The 20,273-nt window shown below is 42.6% G+C and overlaps 1 protein-coding gene and 1 long non-coding RNA gene across 4 annotated transcripts in view; one reads left to right on the top strand and one right to left on the bottom strand.

Moving 5' to 3' along the window:
• Positions 1-1,261: 1,261 nt before the first annotated feature.
• p120ctn (adherens junction protein p120) overlaps positions 1,262-20,273 on the bottom strand; it is a 103,106-nt gene continuing 84,094 nt past the window's right edge. For 2 of the 3 annotated variants that reach the window (XM_086967592.1, XM_022830328.2), the window contains 8 exons: positions 17,489-17,530; positions 12,542-12,758; positions 9,281-9,577; positions 8,622-8,785; positions 7,253-8,107; positions 6,411-6,901; positions 5,368-6,017; positions 1,262-4,292 (listed from right to left, as the gene is read on the bottom strand). In XM_086967592.1, the coding sequence (XP_086823718.1) occupies positions 3,945-4,292; positions 5,368-6,017; positions 6,411-6,901; positions 7,253-8,107; positions 8,622-8,785; positions 9,281-9,577; positions 12,542-12,758; positions 17,489-17,530 (3,064 nt within the window). In that variant the 3' untranslated portion in view covers positions 1,262-3,944. Of the gene's footprint in view, positions 4,293-4,829; positions 4,967-5,367; positions 6,018-6,410; positions 6,902-7,252; positions 8,108-8,621; positions 8,786-9,280; positions 9,578-12,541; positions 12,759-17,488; positions 17,531-20,273 lie in introns of those variants that run through there. The other variant, XM_086967593.1, reaches the window with a different exon arrangement.
• Positions 9,529-11,156, top strand: LOC111258798 (uncharacterized). Its single transcript, XR_015310295.1, has 2 exons — positions 9,529-9,784; positions 10,188-11,156. It is a non-coding gene; the product is annotated as an uncharacterized LOC111258798 (long non-coding RNA).

Genomic DNA, 20,273 nt, shown 5'->3' with positions numbered 1-20,273 from the left:
GATTCGTCGATAGCCTTCATTATATCTATTGTCGCAGTTTGTATGTTTATTTTTAAAAGTCTTCATTTTCATGTGTTATCATTGAAATCTACATGCCGTATTTTGAAAGGCAAAAGTTTTAGCGAACGCTGGCGCTCTTTGCCAACTCATGTTTCTGTGGGCAAACGCTACCAAAGCGAGTCTGTCGATTAAATAATCAACATAATTAGCGACATTTTAGTTTGTTTATACCTATTTAGATTAGCGAAAAGTGTTCGGTCAACGAAAAGCGTTTATTACCGTACGGAAAAAAAAGGTATTCTCTATTTCCAAGTGCCTTATGGATGTTGTTTTGGCCAGGAAAGTCCGATAGAGGACGGTGTTAAAGCCGGTATTGAAACCGTTATCTAATTGCTACTATCGATTCTGTTCTCAGCTCCGGCGTACTGCCATCGGTCTGCTAAGTGTGTGTACTAGCATCGCATGTATGTTCCTGTTATTCCAGAGTTCGTACTTGCGATAGACACCATACCACAAAATGCCGGCCTGTTCAATCAGACTGGATATTTTTCTGTCCTTGATTATTTATGTATTTACTTCTCTGCGTGTTCCCTAGTTTCAATTCATATCGACCTGTATAGGGCGTATTTTCCATTAAAGTCTCTCTCTCTCTCTCTCTCTCTCTATATATATATATATATATATATATATATATCTTGGGTGAATCTCAATTCTATACAACGCTGTTTGACTGTGATTGATTGAGCTATATAGTAGTATGATTGGTATGGCTGGTATATTTGTATTTGGATGTGTGTGTTTGTGTGTTCAATATGTCGATAACATCTGTTACGTACTACTGTGAATCAATTATGAAAGCGTTTCTTCTCCATTCTGTTGTGTCCTTGAGAGCCTGGGTAACTTCGTTCACGTATCACTCAATAAGAATAGGAACCCAATGCATGTACATACATATATATACACACATACACACACACACAGAATATGCGCAGATATTTGCACTCAGCCGCTTGCACATCTAAACACACATACTCACAGGCTGACAGACGCGCGCATTCAATAAGAGCAAAGTCGTTAACCCGACCTGCCAAGATTGCTATTGTTTCTAATCCTGTCTGCTTGAAACGATCAAGTATATTGCCTCAGTGTATTTGCTATGAGATAATATGGTATGATTTGGTCAATGCGACCTGGGCAGGCAGGCAGGCAGGTAGGTTATAGTCATATGCTCTTGTCAAGTACGAATTCGAAGAGACAGAGGTTCTATACGATTATACTTTTGTATTCATTGTTATTATTATGATTAATACTTGTTTTATTTTCACTCCATCATCGAAGTACAATACAGTATCTCTTCTCACTTGTGGACACTCGCTGATAATTATTCGGTTAGGATTAATTTAAAGATGACTTCCTTCGGTGAACTTTGTGACTCTAAGATTATCACACATATTTTTATAATAATAGTGGTAATGATCTGAACGTTCCATTCTATTAGAATAATAATTCTGATTGTGTGCAATACTTGTCTGCGTAGCGCATACTCTTGCACCCTTTACCTCTCTCTCACATTATCCCTGCACCATCTGTTTTTCTCTCGTTTATAATAGTTCTTATTCTTTAAAATATCAAATAAAGCGGCGCGAGGTTCAAGTGACGGGATCTGATTCACCTATTCTTCTGTCTTAGGCGTCGTTGAGTCGGCATCATAATCAATAAATCAGGTCAAAAAACATCAGAAAGGACAGTTAGAATAAAGGATTTTTTTCTATGAATTGTATGAATTCATCAGTACGTGTAATCTGCACTCATGTTTATGGTTTTGTTTCCCCTATATACATATACATATACATATATATATATATATATATATATATATATATATATATATATATATATAGCTGCTAGTCGAATGACTTTTGAATTGTGAATGCTGATCTGTTTATGTTGCCATAGTTCTTATTGTGCTTCGTACTCTCCAGAATTCCATATATATTCTACACATGTTTTTGAATGGGTAACAGGGCCAAGCGTTTGGGGCAGAACGCAAGCAACTGCTGCGAATCCGTCCCGGATCCAGGATATTCCCTACTCTGTTAATCGGTTCCGTTCGTTATTGGGTTTTCATAATGATCTCGTTGGTATTATGTTCCTTGTTCTGTTGTAAGATTTCTCTGTTTAATGTTAACGTTCTATATTTTGCTGTTTTCTTAATACTTATAAACTATCTTTTACGTCCGCCTTGTTGTTTCCAGTAGTTATCGGCTCTCTGACTCTTATTGTTTCTTATGTTATAGTAGCATTGCTTTTTTATGAATTCATGATTGGTACTTATGATTACCTTATCCCTGCCGTTGCTGTTAGTTGACTTTCAAAAATTGTAGTTAGTTTTATTCGTATTTTGTCTTTCGTTCTGTTTGTCGTGTCCTAGGTTAGAGATATTTGGTTGGGGACCCCCCACCGGACCTGGCCTCACACTACCATCACTCAGTATGGTACAGAAACACAACTGCAACAATTGGTAATATTTAAGGGTAACCGCTTCGTCGAAAAGGGATTCAACTCGACAACCCTGCGCCTTCCTATTTGTAGGTTGGATGCGCCCCCTCGAAAAAATGGCCAGCGCACGCGCTTATTAATTCGTTCGATAAATATCACCCGTTTTGTATGCTGCCGCTGCCGAAGTTTCGGCATTCGAAACGATGTTCGATGTGATGTTTTTCTCTGACCTCTGATCAGTAAGTCAAGGTTAACGTCTGGCCTATACCAAATTTTTCCTTTGGCGAGAAACCTAATATTCGTCTATTATATTTCTTCTCATATGTTTCTGTGTGTTGGTGTACAATTTTAATTAATCATTTCTTATAGAAGTAACATACATGCACACAATTGCTTTGCTTTTTGTGTTTTGTCTGGTGGCTATAAAACCAGCTGGCTATCTGTCAGACGTCCATCTGCTGTTATCAATTATACACTCGTGGCAGCGTTTCGTTGTACCATTAATGTCGGCATGTGGGATGGATAGAATTGCACCAGCTTTGTCATTAGTCCAACATCCGCCACAGTTCCACATGTGATGTGCGTAACGTTTTCAGAACGTTTTTCCCCGCTTCTAATGTTCTAAAAAAAAAAAAGCATGATTATTTGCCACTAGTTTGCCATTTATAGTACACTTATGTTTGTAACTCAAGCAAAGGTTGTGAGGACCCATAGCCAAACAACATGATCCAACCAGCTTTATGCATACACACATATATATATACGCTTTTGATTATCGGTAGCTCCTTATCTTCCAATATTAGCTCGTCATATACACAGGTTTAAACAAGGCATAAGTGAAAAAAAGCAGTTTAAAAAATAGTGTCATTATATTTTAGCTGCAGCTATTACATCTGGCTCTTCAACTTGACGGGCATAATTGGGGCATAAATATAATGAGTCCCATATAAATAAACTGTTTGACAGACGTTTGTTCCGATACTGCACGGCGTGAAACGAGTTGTACTCTATAAAATTTTGAGCTCAATGAAAAACAAGCTTAATTAACAGTGTGTTCAGTGATGGTCTTGATCATATTGGATATATTTAATTTTTGATTAAAAACTCATTCCCTTAAATGAATTAGCATCAGGGGCAAGAGCAGCCTGCCGTCAAAATGATGGAATGTACAGACGCGTTTAACATATTTTATATTTAATCATTTTCTGGCTGTTTTTCTCTTGTCCTCGATTGCGTCATGCTACTGCAGTTCACATAATCGACCACAACTGATTAACTAACGATCAACTAAAACGGAGCAAGCGTTCCCATTCAGTGGTGCTATTAAGTTTGAGTGGTAATCAGAGACTTGGTTTTGCGCCCGAATCACTTCTGCAGTAGCGTGTCACTGAAGCTGCTCTATAGCTGAACGTCGATACACCACCGTATATAATATTGTGTCTTGACTACACCCAAGAGTCACCTCCCACGGATGGGCCTCCATTGGCTGTAACAACTTGTTGAATCGCGTGCGGATGGTGCAACCCGTTAGGCGTCGGTGTTCCCGGTGGAATAAGCTGGTGCGTACTTTCGCTGGTAGATGGGTGCGTATCCCGTGGTAACGTTGTATGGCTGACGTTGAGAGCTCCGCCGGGCACAGGACTCATATGTCCACTTTGGCTCAGCAGATGCGCCACAGGACTCATGTGACCATCTCCGGGGGGGCGATGGCGCAGCTTTTTTTCCCGATTCACTTGGGCATAAACTGGTTCTCTAGCTAGCATCGGCCCTTTGTGCACCTCGGCCAGCTGATGCTGTAAGAACGATCGTATATACAGATACCAGAGCGAAACGATAAAAAAGGTAATGAACGTTAACACATCTAATAAATAACTAAACGTGCTTCGCTACATTGTTGCAGACAAGCAAACAATTTACTATCAAATCTAGAAATTATTTTTATTGTAACCTTGAAGCTATTTCGCTCATCATATTACGTTTGCTCTCTGTCAGGCTCCACTAAGATTTAACAATCCCAGAGTGATAAAAGCGGGTACGAACCACAGTCGTTATAATAATGCTCGCTAAAATGCATCCATACATGCAGTTTATTAAATATAGACACACCATTTATCTTTCGATCTTAATCTTTACGAGTCGAATTTTTTTGAAGCAGCGGAAGACATCTGACAGCTCCATTTCGTAGAGGTCGACGATGTTTACTTGTATATTTTTCGATTATAGAGGCATAGTTTTAGCGTAAATTGTTTTTATTTGATCGTAGAGATCGGTGAAGTGACGTTTTTTTGTCGGTCCTTTTTCTGAATGCTTAGGTCGCAGGTGAACTGCCCACTGAGGGGATATGTTGATTAGCTGAATTACTTATTCAAGATATTGAGCATCAAGGATTCGCAGGGTTGCCGTTCCCTCCGTGAGGGTTAGCCTAGTTGTGTAAGACCAGGTCGGGAAGCTGTTAGAAGCCGGGGGGCTGTTTTATCGTTTAGGTATTTATTACGTAACGTCATTGACGGTTATTCGATGTTGAAAGGACGGCCCCGGTAAAACGCAGTACAAAACAACCGTGCAAATCGGTCAGAATAATCCAAGGCAGCGTGCGAGTCATTAGCAGAAATGAAATTCAGTTAGTTAGGTCTTCCTTTTCTGAGTTTTTTAAAGTTAAACATTGACAAAAATATTTGGTCCAGTGATCCAAAGGAATATCCCAGATCGCACTATAGTACTTAATAGACGCAAAACTGTACGAACATTGTTCGCCATGACCTAATAAATACGCGCCATTTTTACTTGTTGAACCTTCGATTTCATTATCCATTGGTTCTGATTGGAACATCTAGTGACAGTTACGTTCTATAGAATATTAACACTTACGGGTCCAGGTGGGAAGATGGGTACACCTCCGACAGGCGGCTGACGATGTGGTGCACCATCTTGTATCGAAAGGTTATGCATTTCAGCTAAAGGCATTTCCTGGGCTCCAGGCGCAGCCCGGAAGGCCCCCTGGCTGCCTTGACCAGCGGCTTGTCCTGCCGATGAATTGTTGTTGTTGTGATGATGTCGATTGAGCTCTCGACCGGCGCCACGTGGCAATGTGCGATCCTCGTAACGGGTGCCACCCTGGGAACTAATCGGTCTTGACAGCGTGCTGTAGTTGGCCCCACCTAATCCAGTCGAGGGCCCCGCGGCCCCGTTGCCGCCGAGGTTCCTAGTCAGGAAGTGGCTTTCCCGCCACCCGGCACTCTTATACGCTTCCCGGAGTTCCACATGCTGCCACATATTGTAGAGCAGTTGCGATGCAAACTTGACCACTCTACCCGAGAAGCGCTGTTTCTGCTTCGTGATGTGAGTTAACCGGGTGACGCCATGAGCTTCAAGGAGAGAGCTCGCGAAATCGCTGTTCTTAACGATAACTTCATTGAGCGTAGCTAGTACAGCGGCTACGGTATCATCTGATGTGCCCATGTCGTGCTGCGGATTTCCATTCGGCAGCTTTTGTACCAAATCGTTCATTGCATATTTGCCTGAAAAAATTGTACGAACATACGTTGGTGATGGATAGTCATGATGCGTTGTTTTTTGGGTACGTATAACACAGAAATGTACAATAAAACGGGTGAGACAGCTTTTGCTTGAAAATCGATTCCATATATAAAGCACAGTCGAACATTTATGGCAGTTTCCTAACCAGTTCATTTAAGATGTAAACACAACTAGAGTACAACAAAACGACGATTCGTATGCACAAATATATCCTCTGAAGTCGCTAACAAAAAGGACCAAACGTACAGTTTACATGCGAAGTATGTGTAACAAACGTATGTCTATTATTATATTTGTGTTCGGTTAGCGCCTGTCTGTCCTGAGGTATTACATATGTAGATGAAAAATGTATGTTTGAAAAATCCTAGATTTACCAATTAGCTCTTTGTTCCTCTGATCCATGGCGAGATTTCTGAGCGCAGTGGCAACCGCGCAAACGACTCGATCAACCTCCATTCGGAGGAGCTCAACAAGAACTGGCAAGCCACGATCCTTTCGCACTGCAGCGCGAATGTCAACCGACGGCTGCCAGTAGCAAGCAGCTAGATTCTGAATAGCGCCTGCAGCTGCCTCCAGGGTTTCGGGGTTCGAGCATTCAGATAATAGTGATAAATATGGCTGCACTACGTCAGCCTGCCATAGGAGCTCCATACCGGATGGACTGGCAGATGACGGATGAGAGGCGATCTGTTCGCTAGATGATGACGATTGAGCCTTTTTCTTCTTGGCGCCGAAGCAGCCAAGACTTTCACCAACCTTGAACGCAACGGAAGAGGCTCCCGAACGTCCTGTTGTCCCTGTGCCGTCCTGCAGCTGTGGTGGTGGCGGCGCTTTGTCGTATTCTGGATCCTGTACTTCCTGGCACCTGGTCGTGACGAAAATTTAATTGTATCACCAGTCCACAAGTTAACGCGAGAAGAACCAAACCTGAGGTTAGAGTGATGTCGTAAATCTAACTAGGGCCAATTATATTTAATATGTTTGTTTGCAACTGTGTAACCACACGTTATTTTATATTTGAAGTTGGTTTACGTTTGCATGAAGGAGTGACCCCTAAGAGTCTCTATTGTAATGCTGTATCTTGTGGCCGCTTCCGTTTTTACCTCATTACAGGGATTTTAGCCTTTGCATACACAGCACAAATGAAAAATGACCCAGCCAATAATCTATGATTAAAACAACGTAATATTTGTTGTAACGAGACATGACTACAAACCTGTATGAAAGATTTCTGAGTATGCAAACGCAGTTTTCGACGCTTTTATTATCCATGTCGTTTTTCCGTACCGCCGTTCGTACGAGATGCAATAGTGCTTCAGGTAGACCTTCGCATTCACGGAGCCGTCGGCGCGCGAACTCGCCAGCCGAGCTGACATTACGTAGTACACCGGATGCGTTACGGAACACGGCTGTCCAATAGATTTCTTGTGCGGGCTTGCTATCGCCTCCGGCCCCGCCGTTATGTGACAGGGACGCCCGGTCCCAGCCAGAGAGCGGAATGAGTACGCCTTGTACAAGCGGCCGGAGGGCATCATCGATAATTGGCCGCTTCAATTCGTCGCATGAGCTGAGATTCCAGAGGACGCACGTAACCAGTTCTCGTATGTCGTTGTCGGGTGACGACTGCAATAGATGGACGAGCGCTGGAACTCCACCGGCGTTTCGAATTGCCCTCTTGTTCTCATCGTTACGCCGACCGTACGACAGATTGCGCAGAGCTCCGCACGCGTTGCGTTGGATATCAGGGAACGGTTGGGCAAGAAGCTCGATCAAAGGTGAAATCCCGCCGAGTGCACGTGTTTTCTGCTTCATATTGTCGTCCATATAACAAAGATGCTGGAGGTAGGCGGCGGCATTTGACCGCACCACGTTGTTTGGATGGCTGAGGAACTCGATGACCTCGTGAAGATCGGGATCTCGGAAACGAACTCCACCGCCACCGCTCTCGCCCGCCTGAGGTGCTGCAGGGGGAGGTGGTGGCTGTCCATCGAACGGTGCTTGGCCGTACGGATCGTAAGAATTTCGTTGATCTAAGTAGCCGCCTGGGTAACCTTGCTGATAGTACGAGGCCCTTTTTGGCCGAGTGCAACGTAACGAAGGAAAGAGCATGGAAAGAAAACGAAAAACAAAGCTGGTTATAGCTAATCTGCTCACATTAATTAATGGTTGCAATGCAATCTAGGAAAAAGGTTTTATTTATGTAAATTTCTAAATATACATTTCCTGATAATCCTATTCTTTTGCTTAATGTTAAATTGCACTTGTTGGGTACAGAATTACTACTCTATGTATGTTAGTCACATGTGTTAGCTGCATGCATACGTGTAAGTTTCCCAACCGCTAATTTGTATACCATCTAAATAACTTTTAAACTAAAGAATAAATAATTTCTTGTTTTTTTCAATTGTAAGTAAATCGTCACCTAAAATTCGATGATCTTCATATTACTGTTTTATGCTCTGTTTTAGCTACAAATCAATTCAAACACACAAACACGTCCACACGAATTATTGTCAATGCTTTTCAGGACCATCATTGTTTACTTGGTCGTGGCACTGCCAAACCAACTCATCATGACTTCCTACCTCTGTTGTGGCGTAACGAGAGTCGAGTCGAGTTCATCGTAGCCGGACGTCGGAGGACCTCCTGGGGGAAACATTCCCGCACCTCCGTGCGAATGAGGCGGGGATTCCGAGATGACTGAGGTAGGTGATTGCCGGCCACCCACCGAGGGGTAATACTCGTACTCCTGCGGAACGGATATACGAGATAATAACGGGCAACGTTGGTGGCGCATGGCCAACAAATGGATCAAGAAGAACAAACGGCCCAGGGTCACCTCGCAAATAGAAGCATTAAAATAGACACGATGGAACACAGAAACCGCAACAGTGGAATCAGGATGACTAACAAATGAATAACTGTACACATAGTTTCGGTGAGGATATTTGTGGGGTGTTAAAAAAGGGAATAAAAATCACTTCAAGAATCGCTGGGCTAGGATGGGAATCAGCTTTTTTTTAAATATTATGTTGACACGTGGTCTCAAATACGAATAAAGCAATGGTTTTTCAGCTCTGACAGAAGCGCAGAAGATCGACTGTTTAAAACGAATTTTCGCAGGAGGTTAAGAATACTGTGTCACCTTAACAAGTAACTAAGATGGACATCATCCTCTTCCTTTGCCAAAAACAACGAACCGCTCTCCTGCTTCGTTCGTGCTTGCGCTTTTAGGTTTGTGTACCTGGAAGTTGGCGCTTGCCGGGTAGGCGCCAGCCGGTCCCGCGGGAGGCGGCGGTCTACTGTAATAAGCGTCATAGTTCGCCGGCGAAGGCGGCTGTCCTTCGAAGTAGCTCATGGAGCCGTCTGCGCCCTCTTGAAGAAAGCCCGGATGGCCTGGATGTACTGGGTGTCCCGGATGGGGCGGGTATTGAATGAAGTCCGAAGGTGGGCCAGCTGCGAAGTCCAGATCTACCGGTTGACCATCCGGTCCGATGTGACGAACCTCACGAGTTTTGACCAACTTTGTTACCGTTTTCACCTTTGGCATTCGGTGGGTTACGAATCGAATCAGTATATAGCAGTTAGCACAGAAAATTATGAGGGAGAAACATTGGAGACAGCGGGACAAGGCGGAAGCACGGAAAAGCATGCCCAACCCAAGCTCAATTGTCACGATAATCGGCTCATTCAAAAACCAATTTGAATGTCCGTCCTTTAAGCATCATGATATGAGTCACTTTATCAGGTAGGACGATTTTTAAAATAACTTATTCACAACTATCAAAAAAAGTAGTACCACGCTAGCTGACAGTTACTGTGAAGTGCGCATTGCCATGGAACCTCCATTAGGTTCGTTCAGTCCACCAAGCGCTCTTATAACATCGGTTACAGAAATAGACACGACACGCTGTGTGATGATATTATAATTATTATTTACATTATTATCGAATATAACATAATATTCATCATGCATGACGACACATTAGAGAGCTGAGAAATTTAGCAAAAGCTTACTTAGGTATGGCTGGCTAGTCATCGTTATAATTAGTATGCTCAGGTTCAATTTTTATTGTTTCATCCATCGGTTGCAGCATCTGGACCGCAAAGCTACACTACACATAATCAACATTTTTTTATCCACTTCATAGATGGGGTACCTCGCTGATAAAAGGAAACGGTTTTACCCGACAGTATCAGAGCAAAAGAATAAAGGGAGACGGGGGTCGCGTAAACCGTTTGGAACGAAAATTCTCGGGATGCATACAAGTGCCTCACACTGGGGGTGGATAAGGGAATGGCAATAGCCGAGGAATTCGTACTGGATTCGCGTCTGATTTGGTGATATGATGGCCCGAGCATTAGATGGTCGATGACCAACCTCTCTGAGCAACTGAGAAGAGAACCCAGCCGCTCCGGAGCAATGAAGAATAAAAAAAAGGTTTTTCTTTGATCATTCCGACTCGTATCCGTAGCGGTTAGTAGGAATGTGGCACATTAACATAAATACACATGGCCGAAGCGCGAAGTAGGCTGTACAATGTATTATTACCCATATGAGAAATTATCACAGATATATTCAATCTGTGCATGAATTAAGGTTACCATAAAAACGTTCACATAGGCAAACACAATGCATGCACACAGAACTAAATAGAGATTGGGTTAGTGTTCATTTGTACAAAAGATTTTATAACTCAGAAATGGTGGCAATGCCATTCAAGCTAAATAATAGTAACGATATAGAAAAACAGTTGCTGGACTTTACTATCTTTGTTTCGGCACACATATGTAATGAATATAAATACAGGAAAATCATTCCCGGAAAATATATTTGTGCAGTCGCTCTGATAACAGGCCGACAATGCTGATGTATCAACGAGTAGAAAAAATAACCAATAAAACGATATCCGAAAAAAAGCTCCCACAAAGAAACAATAAAAATTAGGAGAACTGCGATCCGGAAAGAAAGATGCTAAAACTCCTAGCAGCAATAATGCATGCCAAAATTTAAACATATATATCCATAACATAATGTGGGTCAATATAGGACCCAGTAACTGCGATATGCGTTACTTGAATTTATATAGAAAAGAAAATAAACAAAAACTTAATATGGAGCTGTGTAGTGTAACCACTGATTTTGTCCGTTCTGTTTGAGATGTATATTGCATAATCATTTCAATAGCTTTTAAATCTTCAAAACGCTAACTTATATTCGGCAAGGATGAGAAGAATTAAGTGGAATACTTTTTTTTAACATTTCTTGGCAATGATCAACATTTGGCTAACATACATATGTGTTCTTCCGTCAGCCCTTTTGTCGCAGTCAATAGGTTCATTCATGCCTAAAAGAGTACTACAACACAATGCATTGCGCGCGGCCATTTCATATTTAAGTTTGGCTAAAGTTCTCTTCTGTCCAATATCAAATAAAGTAGAACTAGCCACTTGATGATGCATGAACGATGTTATTTACAGCCGCAATTTACAAGATATAAGACATAATACTTGTTTTTTCCATTAGAATCGCGACATTCGAAAATCAGGTGTTATGTATCGTCGATTAGTGCTTGTGTTTCTTCGGGACAAAATGTTGTTACCATTTTCCTCTGTTAGCTACTAGTAGAGACCGATTTACGGGACGCCTGCGAAACTGTGAAAACAAATAACGTACGTTTTTTTTGGAGCAATGGTGTCTATGATCAAGGCCATGCATATAATTTAGAGAGCGTAGCAACCTGAATTAAGAATAATGTTTACGAATATACTCTCGTATAAATTGGACCCATAAAATCGAGTAATTATATTCGTTCAACTATTTTCACGCATTTTAATCTAAGCTTTACATCCAAAACTTTACAAAAAAAAAACAATACACTAGCCAATCATTGGCAACAAAAATACTTGCTTGTAAATTAACGAAAACACTTTAAAGATCCTTTCGATATTATTCTAGAACGACCGTAACAAGAACAAAAATGATAGGAGGTAATGTTTCGTCAACGAAACCCACATAACAGAACTAACTCAATATAGAAAGATAAGGGGCGCAAATAAGCGAAGTATATCACCACCGCCGCTTAAATGCATTGACAAGTGCCACATGGCGTTACCATTACGTAATTTTCGACAATCAAACTAACTCAGCCAACGAACGAATCAAATAAGCCAATAATAGCATCCGCCAAGACAAAATCTTGTAAAACGTATGCAGCCAACGAGCTCATGGCCGGCTGGGGTCAAGCGTACATGATCATATTTGGACGGGATCTCAGGGCAGGCCAGTTGATCGTGCAACATGAGCTTTTACTTGCTCGCTCGTCTACTTCGCGCATTTTGAGATACAAGGGCCTATTATCGCCGATATTGCCTTTGTATGACCTATCCGGCCCTGTTCTTTCGCCCAAGCGTGCTAAAGCGGGTAATTGCTAGTAGAAGACAAGCAGGGCAGTTGGCAATAAACCTAACGGCCAAAAAGCAAATTGGGTTGGGCAGCATGTACCTGTTGCGTTTTGACCTCCTGTTGCGTTCGGCTAACGAGTTGTTTTTCGATTCCGACGAGATTAGCGGCCGGCAGGTGTTTACTGTCCTCCAGTTGGGTGCCGCCGGTACCTGGTCCGGCAGCACCAGCGGCCCCGCCACCGTTTGACGCAATTGTCGCCTGTGAGCTCTCATATGTATAGGTGTGTTGTACTTGGGGCTGCGAAGGCCCGTCCTGCCTGTTTCGTGGAAGCGACGACGACCATTGCGAAGCGTGAAGAGCGGCCAGTGACGTCATCCGATTAAGTAGCGGCAGTTGTCGTGAGGTAGATTTTGACGAAGAGGTTGAGTGGGCATGCGTCAAGTAAGAGGAAGAAAGAACAAATTCCTTAAACGCAGGAACGGAGAACGGATGGTCGCTTGTGGTGTCATGCTTTAAATTTGTTAACGCAGCTATTGCTGGTGTTGCTGTTTCCAGGCAATTCATCCTTCTCTTTCTCCCCTCCCTGTCCTGTAACTCCCTGTAGTCGTGAGCGCCGATAATTTCTTTTGGGCCGTTAAGACTACGAACTTCTGCTGACCGAGAACAGCTACACGCCAGGTACTATTATTATGAAGGCAGACAATCGAAAAATAATGACATCTACACGATTACAAGCCATTTTACTAGCCTTCGGTTATTATACTAGTTATTAGAGCCCACTGGCACACATGTTTATGGGCGGGTGTGCGCGTATACCGTTTAACACGTATGTCACTACAATACAGTACAATTCTACCTTTACGCACGTTTGTCGCTCGTTTTTCTTGTAGCCGATGCTCACAGCAACACCTAACGCCATATAGGGCAAAACTACCACCACTGCAGTATCTGTTGGGTTAGTGTTAGCCTGCGCACGTGGTAGAAATATACGAGACAATATGAGTAGTATAATTAGCAATCAGTGCCACGAGCCCGCTAATCTTGCAGCTCTGTCTAAGCAACCTAAAAAAATCAGTCACTATCAGCAGAAGTCACGATAACAAGATATCCACTGATTTATCCGACCTGTTGCGCGTTTCAAGAGACATCTGGTCTGTTTGTTTGACCAGAAACAAAATTCTCAAAGTTGTAACGCATCCAGTGAAAATGAGGGCGGAGCGGTGAACGCGAAAGACTCCCCTTTCCTTTGCTTGCTTTGCTGTTTACTAGCGAACTATACTCATAGGCAAAAGAAATCTGCTCTCGAACGTTGTGCACTGCCCGCAGTAGTAGGAGAAACAAATTTATCCAGACAGACCGATATTCGCTATAGAGCTCGGTCATTTCGGGCAAAATTCGCTTCGCTGGCTCGTTACAGGGGGCGTATGTCGCGTAGAGAGCACTCACTTCGGCTTTCTAGCGTTCGTCTATAGCAATCGCCAGAACACTCGTCGATAGACGGACCAAGCAGGCGACGACTGGAATCACTCCTCCCAGCGGCCACAACTATCTGGTAGTGACTGTGCAAGCACGGCTTACTGAACTGTTCAATCGCGCATGTATTATAGAGTTCCACCGTTAACACCTTCTCTTTCCTACGGTTTATTGCATGGCGCTGCTATACAGTCGGTGCATTTTTGTACGCGAGCCTTCTGTTTGTCCTTCCAGGCTACGTTTTTTTGTTATTGTATAGTTCTAAAATGAACAAATCACTACCCTCAAGATAAAATTTGAGTCCGTGATGCTCGAGCAATATTCACGTTAGATCTAGAAAGCAATCTTGATCAGCTGTGTCCTACGTTTCTCATGGAAGGAAAAGGTATGCGCAACCTAATCATAAATACAAATATTTTAGATTCGTTAGAGACACTATAGTCCACCTTCTGATTTCTGGTACATAACCAGTATGGACAAAATAGAGGACAATTCCACCTCTATTTCATTTGATTAACACCTATACCCTAGTAAACCTGCCTACTGGTATCAAATCACGGTTAGTCAAACCGTTATGCAATACCAAGAACTATGACTATACGGAATAATGATAAGGTCAATTAGCAATGCGTAATCGAATCGAGATCCTTTGAGTTATCGAATCATTGCGTACAGTAAACCCCGATAAAAAATCTAGAAGGTTCACAACCTCAGGCTGCTCATTTGAATGTGCTATCTAAATTCAGCCGTTTACTTTTACCGCCATCTGCTGTACTGTTAAACCTGCCACGTCTTTTCCCCGAATTCCAGAACCATTGCCCTTAACTAAATGTTTCGCTCAACAAAAATTCGCCAGGCTCACCTAGCTTAATCTTTTTTATGGGGGGGGGGGGGGGGGGGCTTCCTACTTTCCTCATAGCGTTCTTTCTGCCAAGGAGGTGTATCGTTACCAACCAACCTTTTCTCTTCTTTCTTACTCCGGTAGCATTATCAGCGGTAGCGATGGTGGCGGGCCTAGAGACGATAGGAAAAACAACCCTGCTCGGTCAAGAAAAAGGACGACGGCCGCTGGTCTACGGGTGGTACGATGGACGACTGAGTGCCTGGCTATTCGGTCAGAGCTGAGAGGCTGTCGGACCTCACTGGTACCACCACACAAATGAGGCACGACCGAGGGTAGATATCCTTTTTGCTCCTTTTCTACCCCAGAGGCCCATCATGACAAATGGAGGAAACATAGTCGTCTCGAACCCCACACTGCACCCCCTTTTTCCCCGTTCTTCCCTATTGCTGAGTTTTTCCCGCCCATGGTCTGCGAGGAGTGACTCCATTGGGCATTCGACGGCCATCCATACGCCTTTTTGCTACGGCAAGCCATTCGGTGTAGGCCTGTCAGACAAACGCTGCTGCGGCAGTTTCGCAGATCGAACGAGCGAGTTGGCGGGGCGGGTCTTAGTTTCGTTTTGGGTTTGCATGGTTCCGCGAATAAACGTTTCACCACCATTTTGGGCTCCAGTGGCCTCAATGACATCGGACTAACACCGACAAACAGAAACATCTGTAGATAAAAGCAACATCAGCAGCTTTTAGTGAAATATAGACGCCTTCGCATCACCTATAGGACACAGTATGATCGCGCAGTATGATTATTTGTGGTTAAATTCAAACAATGAACTAATTCTATCAATCTCGTTAACTATGATTTACGTTATTAGGCCATTTTATGAAGGTGAAGTTGCCCGAAAAAATATTATGGGAATTATAAAAAAAAAACAAGGTAAAAAATGTTGTTAGAATGCATCTGTTTGCAATATAATAAAAGTGTACATCACTAAGTAAGTTTCATTATCACACTCAAAGGTTCTTTCAAAGGCTACAACATATATTGCCTTTTATTGGGCATCAACAGATGATGATAACGATCGTAACTATAGAAGAAGCGACTTTGAAGCATACAAACCCCGCAGGATATATTCTCCAGTAATATGCAATATCGCACCTATTACAATGTGCTGATGGATCTATATATGATCTAAAGTGCTTTCAATTCAAAGTCTGTTTTCTCATGAAGCTTCGGATTGCTTGCCATGCGTGTCTATTCAAAAGGTGTTCAATGATGACAGTTAGGGCAGTTCGGGTCTATCGGCACCTCGTGAAACGTGCCGATAGGGAGAACACGATTCCAAAGCTGCTGAGTAACATTTGCCTAAGAAAAAGACGCCGTTGATAGAACCTCTTAAGTTACTTTATCTCTTACAAATGTTTGGACTCAATCGACCATTTTTGTGTTGTGTGGCCTATGGCGCGCTAGACACTTGCGCAAGGTAAGATAGGTAGCTGATATCAGATTACTACTGTTATAATAATAAGAAATAATTATTAATTTCGGTCGCTAAAAAAAGTAACTACACCGAAGAAGACGTAGCATCGGATGTGGTAATAACTCATATGGTCATTATAACTGGGAAAAAAGAGAAAAAATTTAAGGTGCTGGAGTTTACAAAGATATCAGTAAGAAGACCTCAGCAAAATTCAATCTAGATGCTGCTTTGAACTACCTGGTCAGGTGGTGGAAAATATTGTAAAATTCTGCGTGGCCCGTACTGTGTGCTGCTCGTAATTTATTTTCTGTCCTGTTATTTCCCCTTCGCCCGTTTCCGCTCCGCCATTTTCGCCCGTTTGCTATTCCTATTATCGTTGATACAATATTCTCATTCTTAGTTGGTCTGAAGTAACTTAAAAAAACTAGCTGTTAATACATACAGCAATTGTGTAGTAGAATAATGGCTTCACCGCCTCGCGCTGTCATCCTTGAATCCTCATCAGCTAGGTGAAGCAATTTAAATTCCCTACCTAGATACCTTGCATCATACCCCGCATGTGATTCTGATTCTGTAAGTTACTGCTACTCCATTTCTTAACGGTGCGCTGATATCCTATATGCATTCGTAATATAGGATGCCATAAAATAAATAGATCGATTCTTCTATTCTATTTGCAGATATCCACTCAATCTCTACAAACGAAATGATAACTAGATACATCTCATTTGTCTATTTCCTCTATTCACGTCATTTCTCTTACACGCGGACACACAGTCACACCCATATCCACTAACGGGAATTAGTTGTTCTATCCTACGGCGATTTTTGCTCAAATGCTGCTCCATTCCATACTGGAGAACGAAGATTGTTTCACTAGAATTTCTACCTGTTACGCATAAAGAAACAGAAGGACGGTGTCTGCTTATGTGCCAATGCATAAGGCTGATTGGGCCAGCTGGGTCGTAAATCATCTGCTTGTTTGTTTTTACTATGTGAATGTAAACAATCAACTAAACACTGAACAACGAACGGGGCAAACAATTCTCACAATTCATATGTATTATCGCCTCTAGTTTTCTATCACTGCCCCCCCCCCCTCCCCTCCCCCCATTGAGTAGGCTGGTGCGGGGTGCCAGAACCGCTGTTGTCCACGACGTTGTTCACACATATCGACCTTAGCATCATCGCACACGGGCATTACTCGTCGAATTGCCCTCATTCGTTAGGACACAAACGTATCTTAACTTACACGAAGCGTTGGAATTCCTGACTCTGGTCTGGGTAGAACTTCCTACAGAAGAAAGAAAGAGAGGACAAAGAATAAAGAAAGCGGCTATAAATATAATAATAAACACACACACACACTTATTAAATCTCATAGAGAGAGAAACAAACTCACAGCCCGAAGAAGCGCAAAAATTAACATATGAATCCTGGCAACAGAAAACATTGACAACAATCACTAGTATCGTACAATTAATCATCGATGGGATTATCGACCAACCAATGATTGACAGACGAACTTGAGGATCCTCAACCATAAGCTGCTACTATCGTCATCACGATCGAACGACTGATGGAGATCGATGCGCGAACATCACCAAGAAAGTAAGTATGCTTCTCTTCCCTCTCACACACTCTCACTCTCTCTGTATATATATGTAGTGAATACTGCCTATTATTAATATGTACTATATTGACATTAACAATATCCATTGCGGCGTGCCAGGCCGATGCAGCGTCGACGGGATGATGACATACTCTACAACCTCCATATATACATATATTAAGCAGGACCTGTGTCTCCTGCCACAGATTTGCAAATGATATGTAAATTTTCATAACACCGCATGTATATGGTGTATTAATGGGTAAGCCAAACAGCCGCGCACTGATTGTACGGAGTAAAAAAAAACTGCATTCATGACTAACTACGATAGTGGGCTCGGGTAACATGCATACAAGCAAGAGACGACGCAGAATATGAATGAATCAGCAAAGACACGAGCAGACCCACTTGCAGGCTGAGGCAGGTAAGTAAGTGGAATGTTGGGTCGTGTATGGACACAAATGACAGCGTAGGCTACAGCTAAGTATGACGTTGCGTGCAAAAAATAAAGATCAAGCTTTGTTACGTTTCTTGAACTGCTCCCATGACAGCACCTTTTCAGATTGCAACAGAAACGCTTGTTGTGTGAATAATACATATGTATAAATGAAACGCATATTTGGTCACGACGATAGCTAGAAATTCTAGGAATACATAACAAAGTAAACGATATTGGAATCAAATTAGCTGGGCTATCTATAAAGATACTAAGATTGTTACCACGACTGTGCTTCTTTCTGCTTACTACATTTATTATGGGCACCAATCTTAAAAACATCAACTTACATATCTTGCTGGCGAGAATATTCTTTCTACTTCTCTCTACGAGAAACCCAAATCCTCTGATAGTAAAACAAATCTATACTGTCGGTAGGTCCAGCTCTATAGCTCATAGCTGCTAGTTTCGAGTCTACCTGTTCCCCGAGAGCAGGCCAAACTAATAGCCTATTAGACGACTGAGCAGAACAGGGCAGGACGTTCCGGCCTTGTTCTTAATCCTCTCATCGAGCTTGGCCGGCTAAGACAGAGTTCCATTAAAATTCGTCAGCCGACTTCCGTTTCATCATAATTCTGTCGCTCTCGCCCCCCACTACAGTTCCCAGCACTTTCTCATCCAACTTCTTATTTCGCGAGTCTCATCTTAACGTTCTCGTTTAAAAATAACGCGAAACTAAGCCCATACTATACGATGATGCTTTTTTTTTGGCCACTGACCATAACCCGCTTAGTGCTTCATCTTCGAGAAGTCAGGATCATCGCTACCAGCACTGACACGATCATTATCGTCCTAAACCGTCCGTTCTTATTCTGCGCAGGTCCGTCTCGCATGAAGGGCTAGCAAGCTCCAGCCGCTAACCCTCCAGCCAATCTTTCATTTGCCCAGAAGCTTTGAAAAGAAGCCCTGCAACACTCCGCAACGTCGCTGCCATGCTTTTCCTTGTTTTTTCCTCCCTTAGCTCCACATTTGTCGACTTCACCTGAAGCTTCTTTCGGTCACTAGAGTGGCCTAGTGCAGCGTGGCTGCCCCAGACTCCTCTTTATTGAAGAGCCAATGAAGTCGAAATGAAGGAAGACCAGTGACAAAACTAGGAAAAGCGCAAATTAGGTTTCAATCTAGCCTCCACCAACTGCAGGCAGCACGTCCAACTCCACGGTATGAAGCAAAAGTTTAAGCCCAAGCCTAGACCGCAAGCATCCATTCCCCTTTTGAATCCGATGTGTTGTTGATTCAAAATCTTTAACTTAACTCGTCTCCCTTTTTTCTGTTCCATTCTTCTTTTATTTTCACGCGGTCCCATACTTCTCAGCTGGAGATTCTTGCTTCCAGCTCCTTACTGATATCGGTGAGCTATTTGACTCACAGAATCAGGTAATCTGAAGAAAAGGCAGGCTTGAGTAGGCTGACCGTCAGCCACTTGCAAATAAAGTACCATTACTATAAATTTGTCATTGGCATGACATGAGAGTTAGAGCCTTTGTGGACGAAAACAATGGCCTAGAAAATACTAACAAATTCCAATGGCATTAGAAAGTGAGCAAATTGTCCAGTATGAGTTTTTAGAAGGACCACCGCAACACCGATCGAATTGTCGACAAAATATCTGTTACCGTCAAGCTTAATGTTATTGTTTTTGACTTGCAATTTTGACTATTGAGTGGTGCCGCTAATTCCTTCTGAAGGCAAAGCTAACCGATCAGTTTATCGTCTTCGATCAATAAGGATCTGTGAAATTATATTTTTGCAAAAACACTTTCCATATGATTGCCATCAAAGAGCTCTTTTAACAAAAATTAAGACAGAGATGGCAGACAGTATTAAAAATTGATTTTCTCGTTCCTTTACGTCCTAACACACAATGTGCATTGACAACAATGTGGCGATACTCGTAAAGCGGCTGTGCAGCTAAATCGTTGTTCTATATAT

This window comes from Varroa jacobsoni, unplaced genomic scaffold (genome assembly GCF_002532875.2).
Source record: "Varroa jacobsoni isolate VJ856 unplaced genomic scaffold, vjacob_1.0 scaffold_265, whole genome shotgun sequence".
NCBI lineage: Eukaryota > Metazoa > Arthropoda > Arachnida > Mesostigmata > Varroidae > Varroa > Varroa jacobsoni.
The sequence above is the reverse complement of the archived record's forward strand: the minus strand, read 5'-3'. Positions and strand labels throughout refer to the sequence as shown.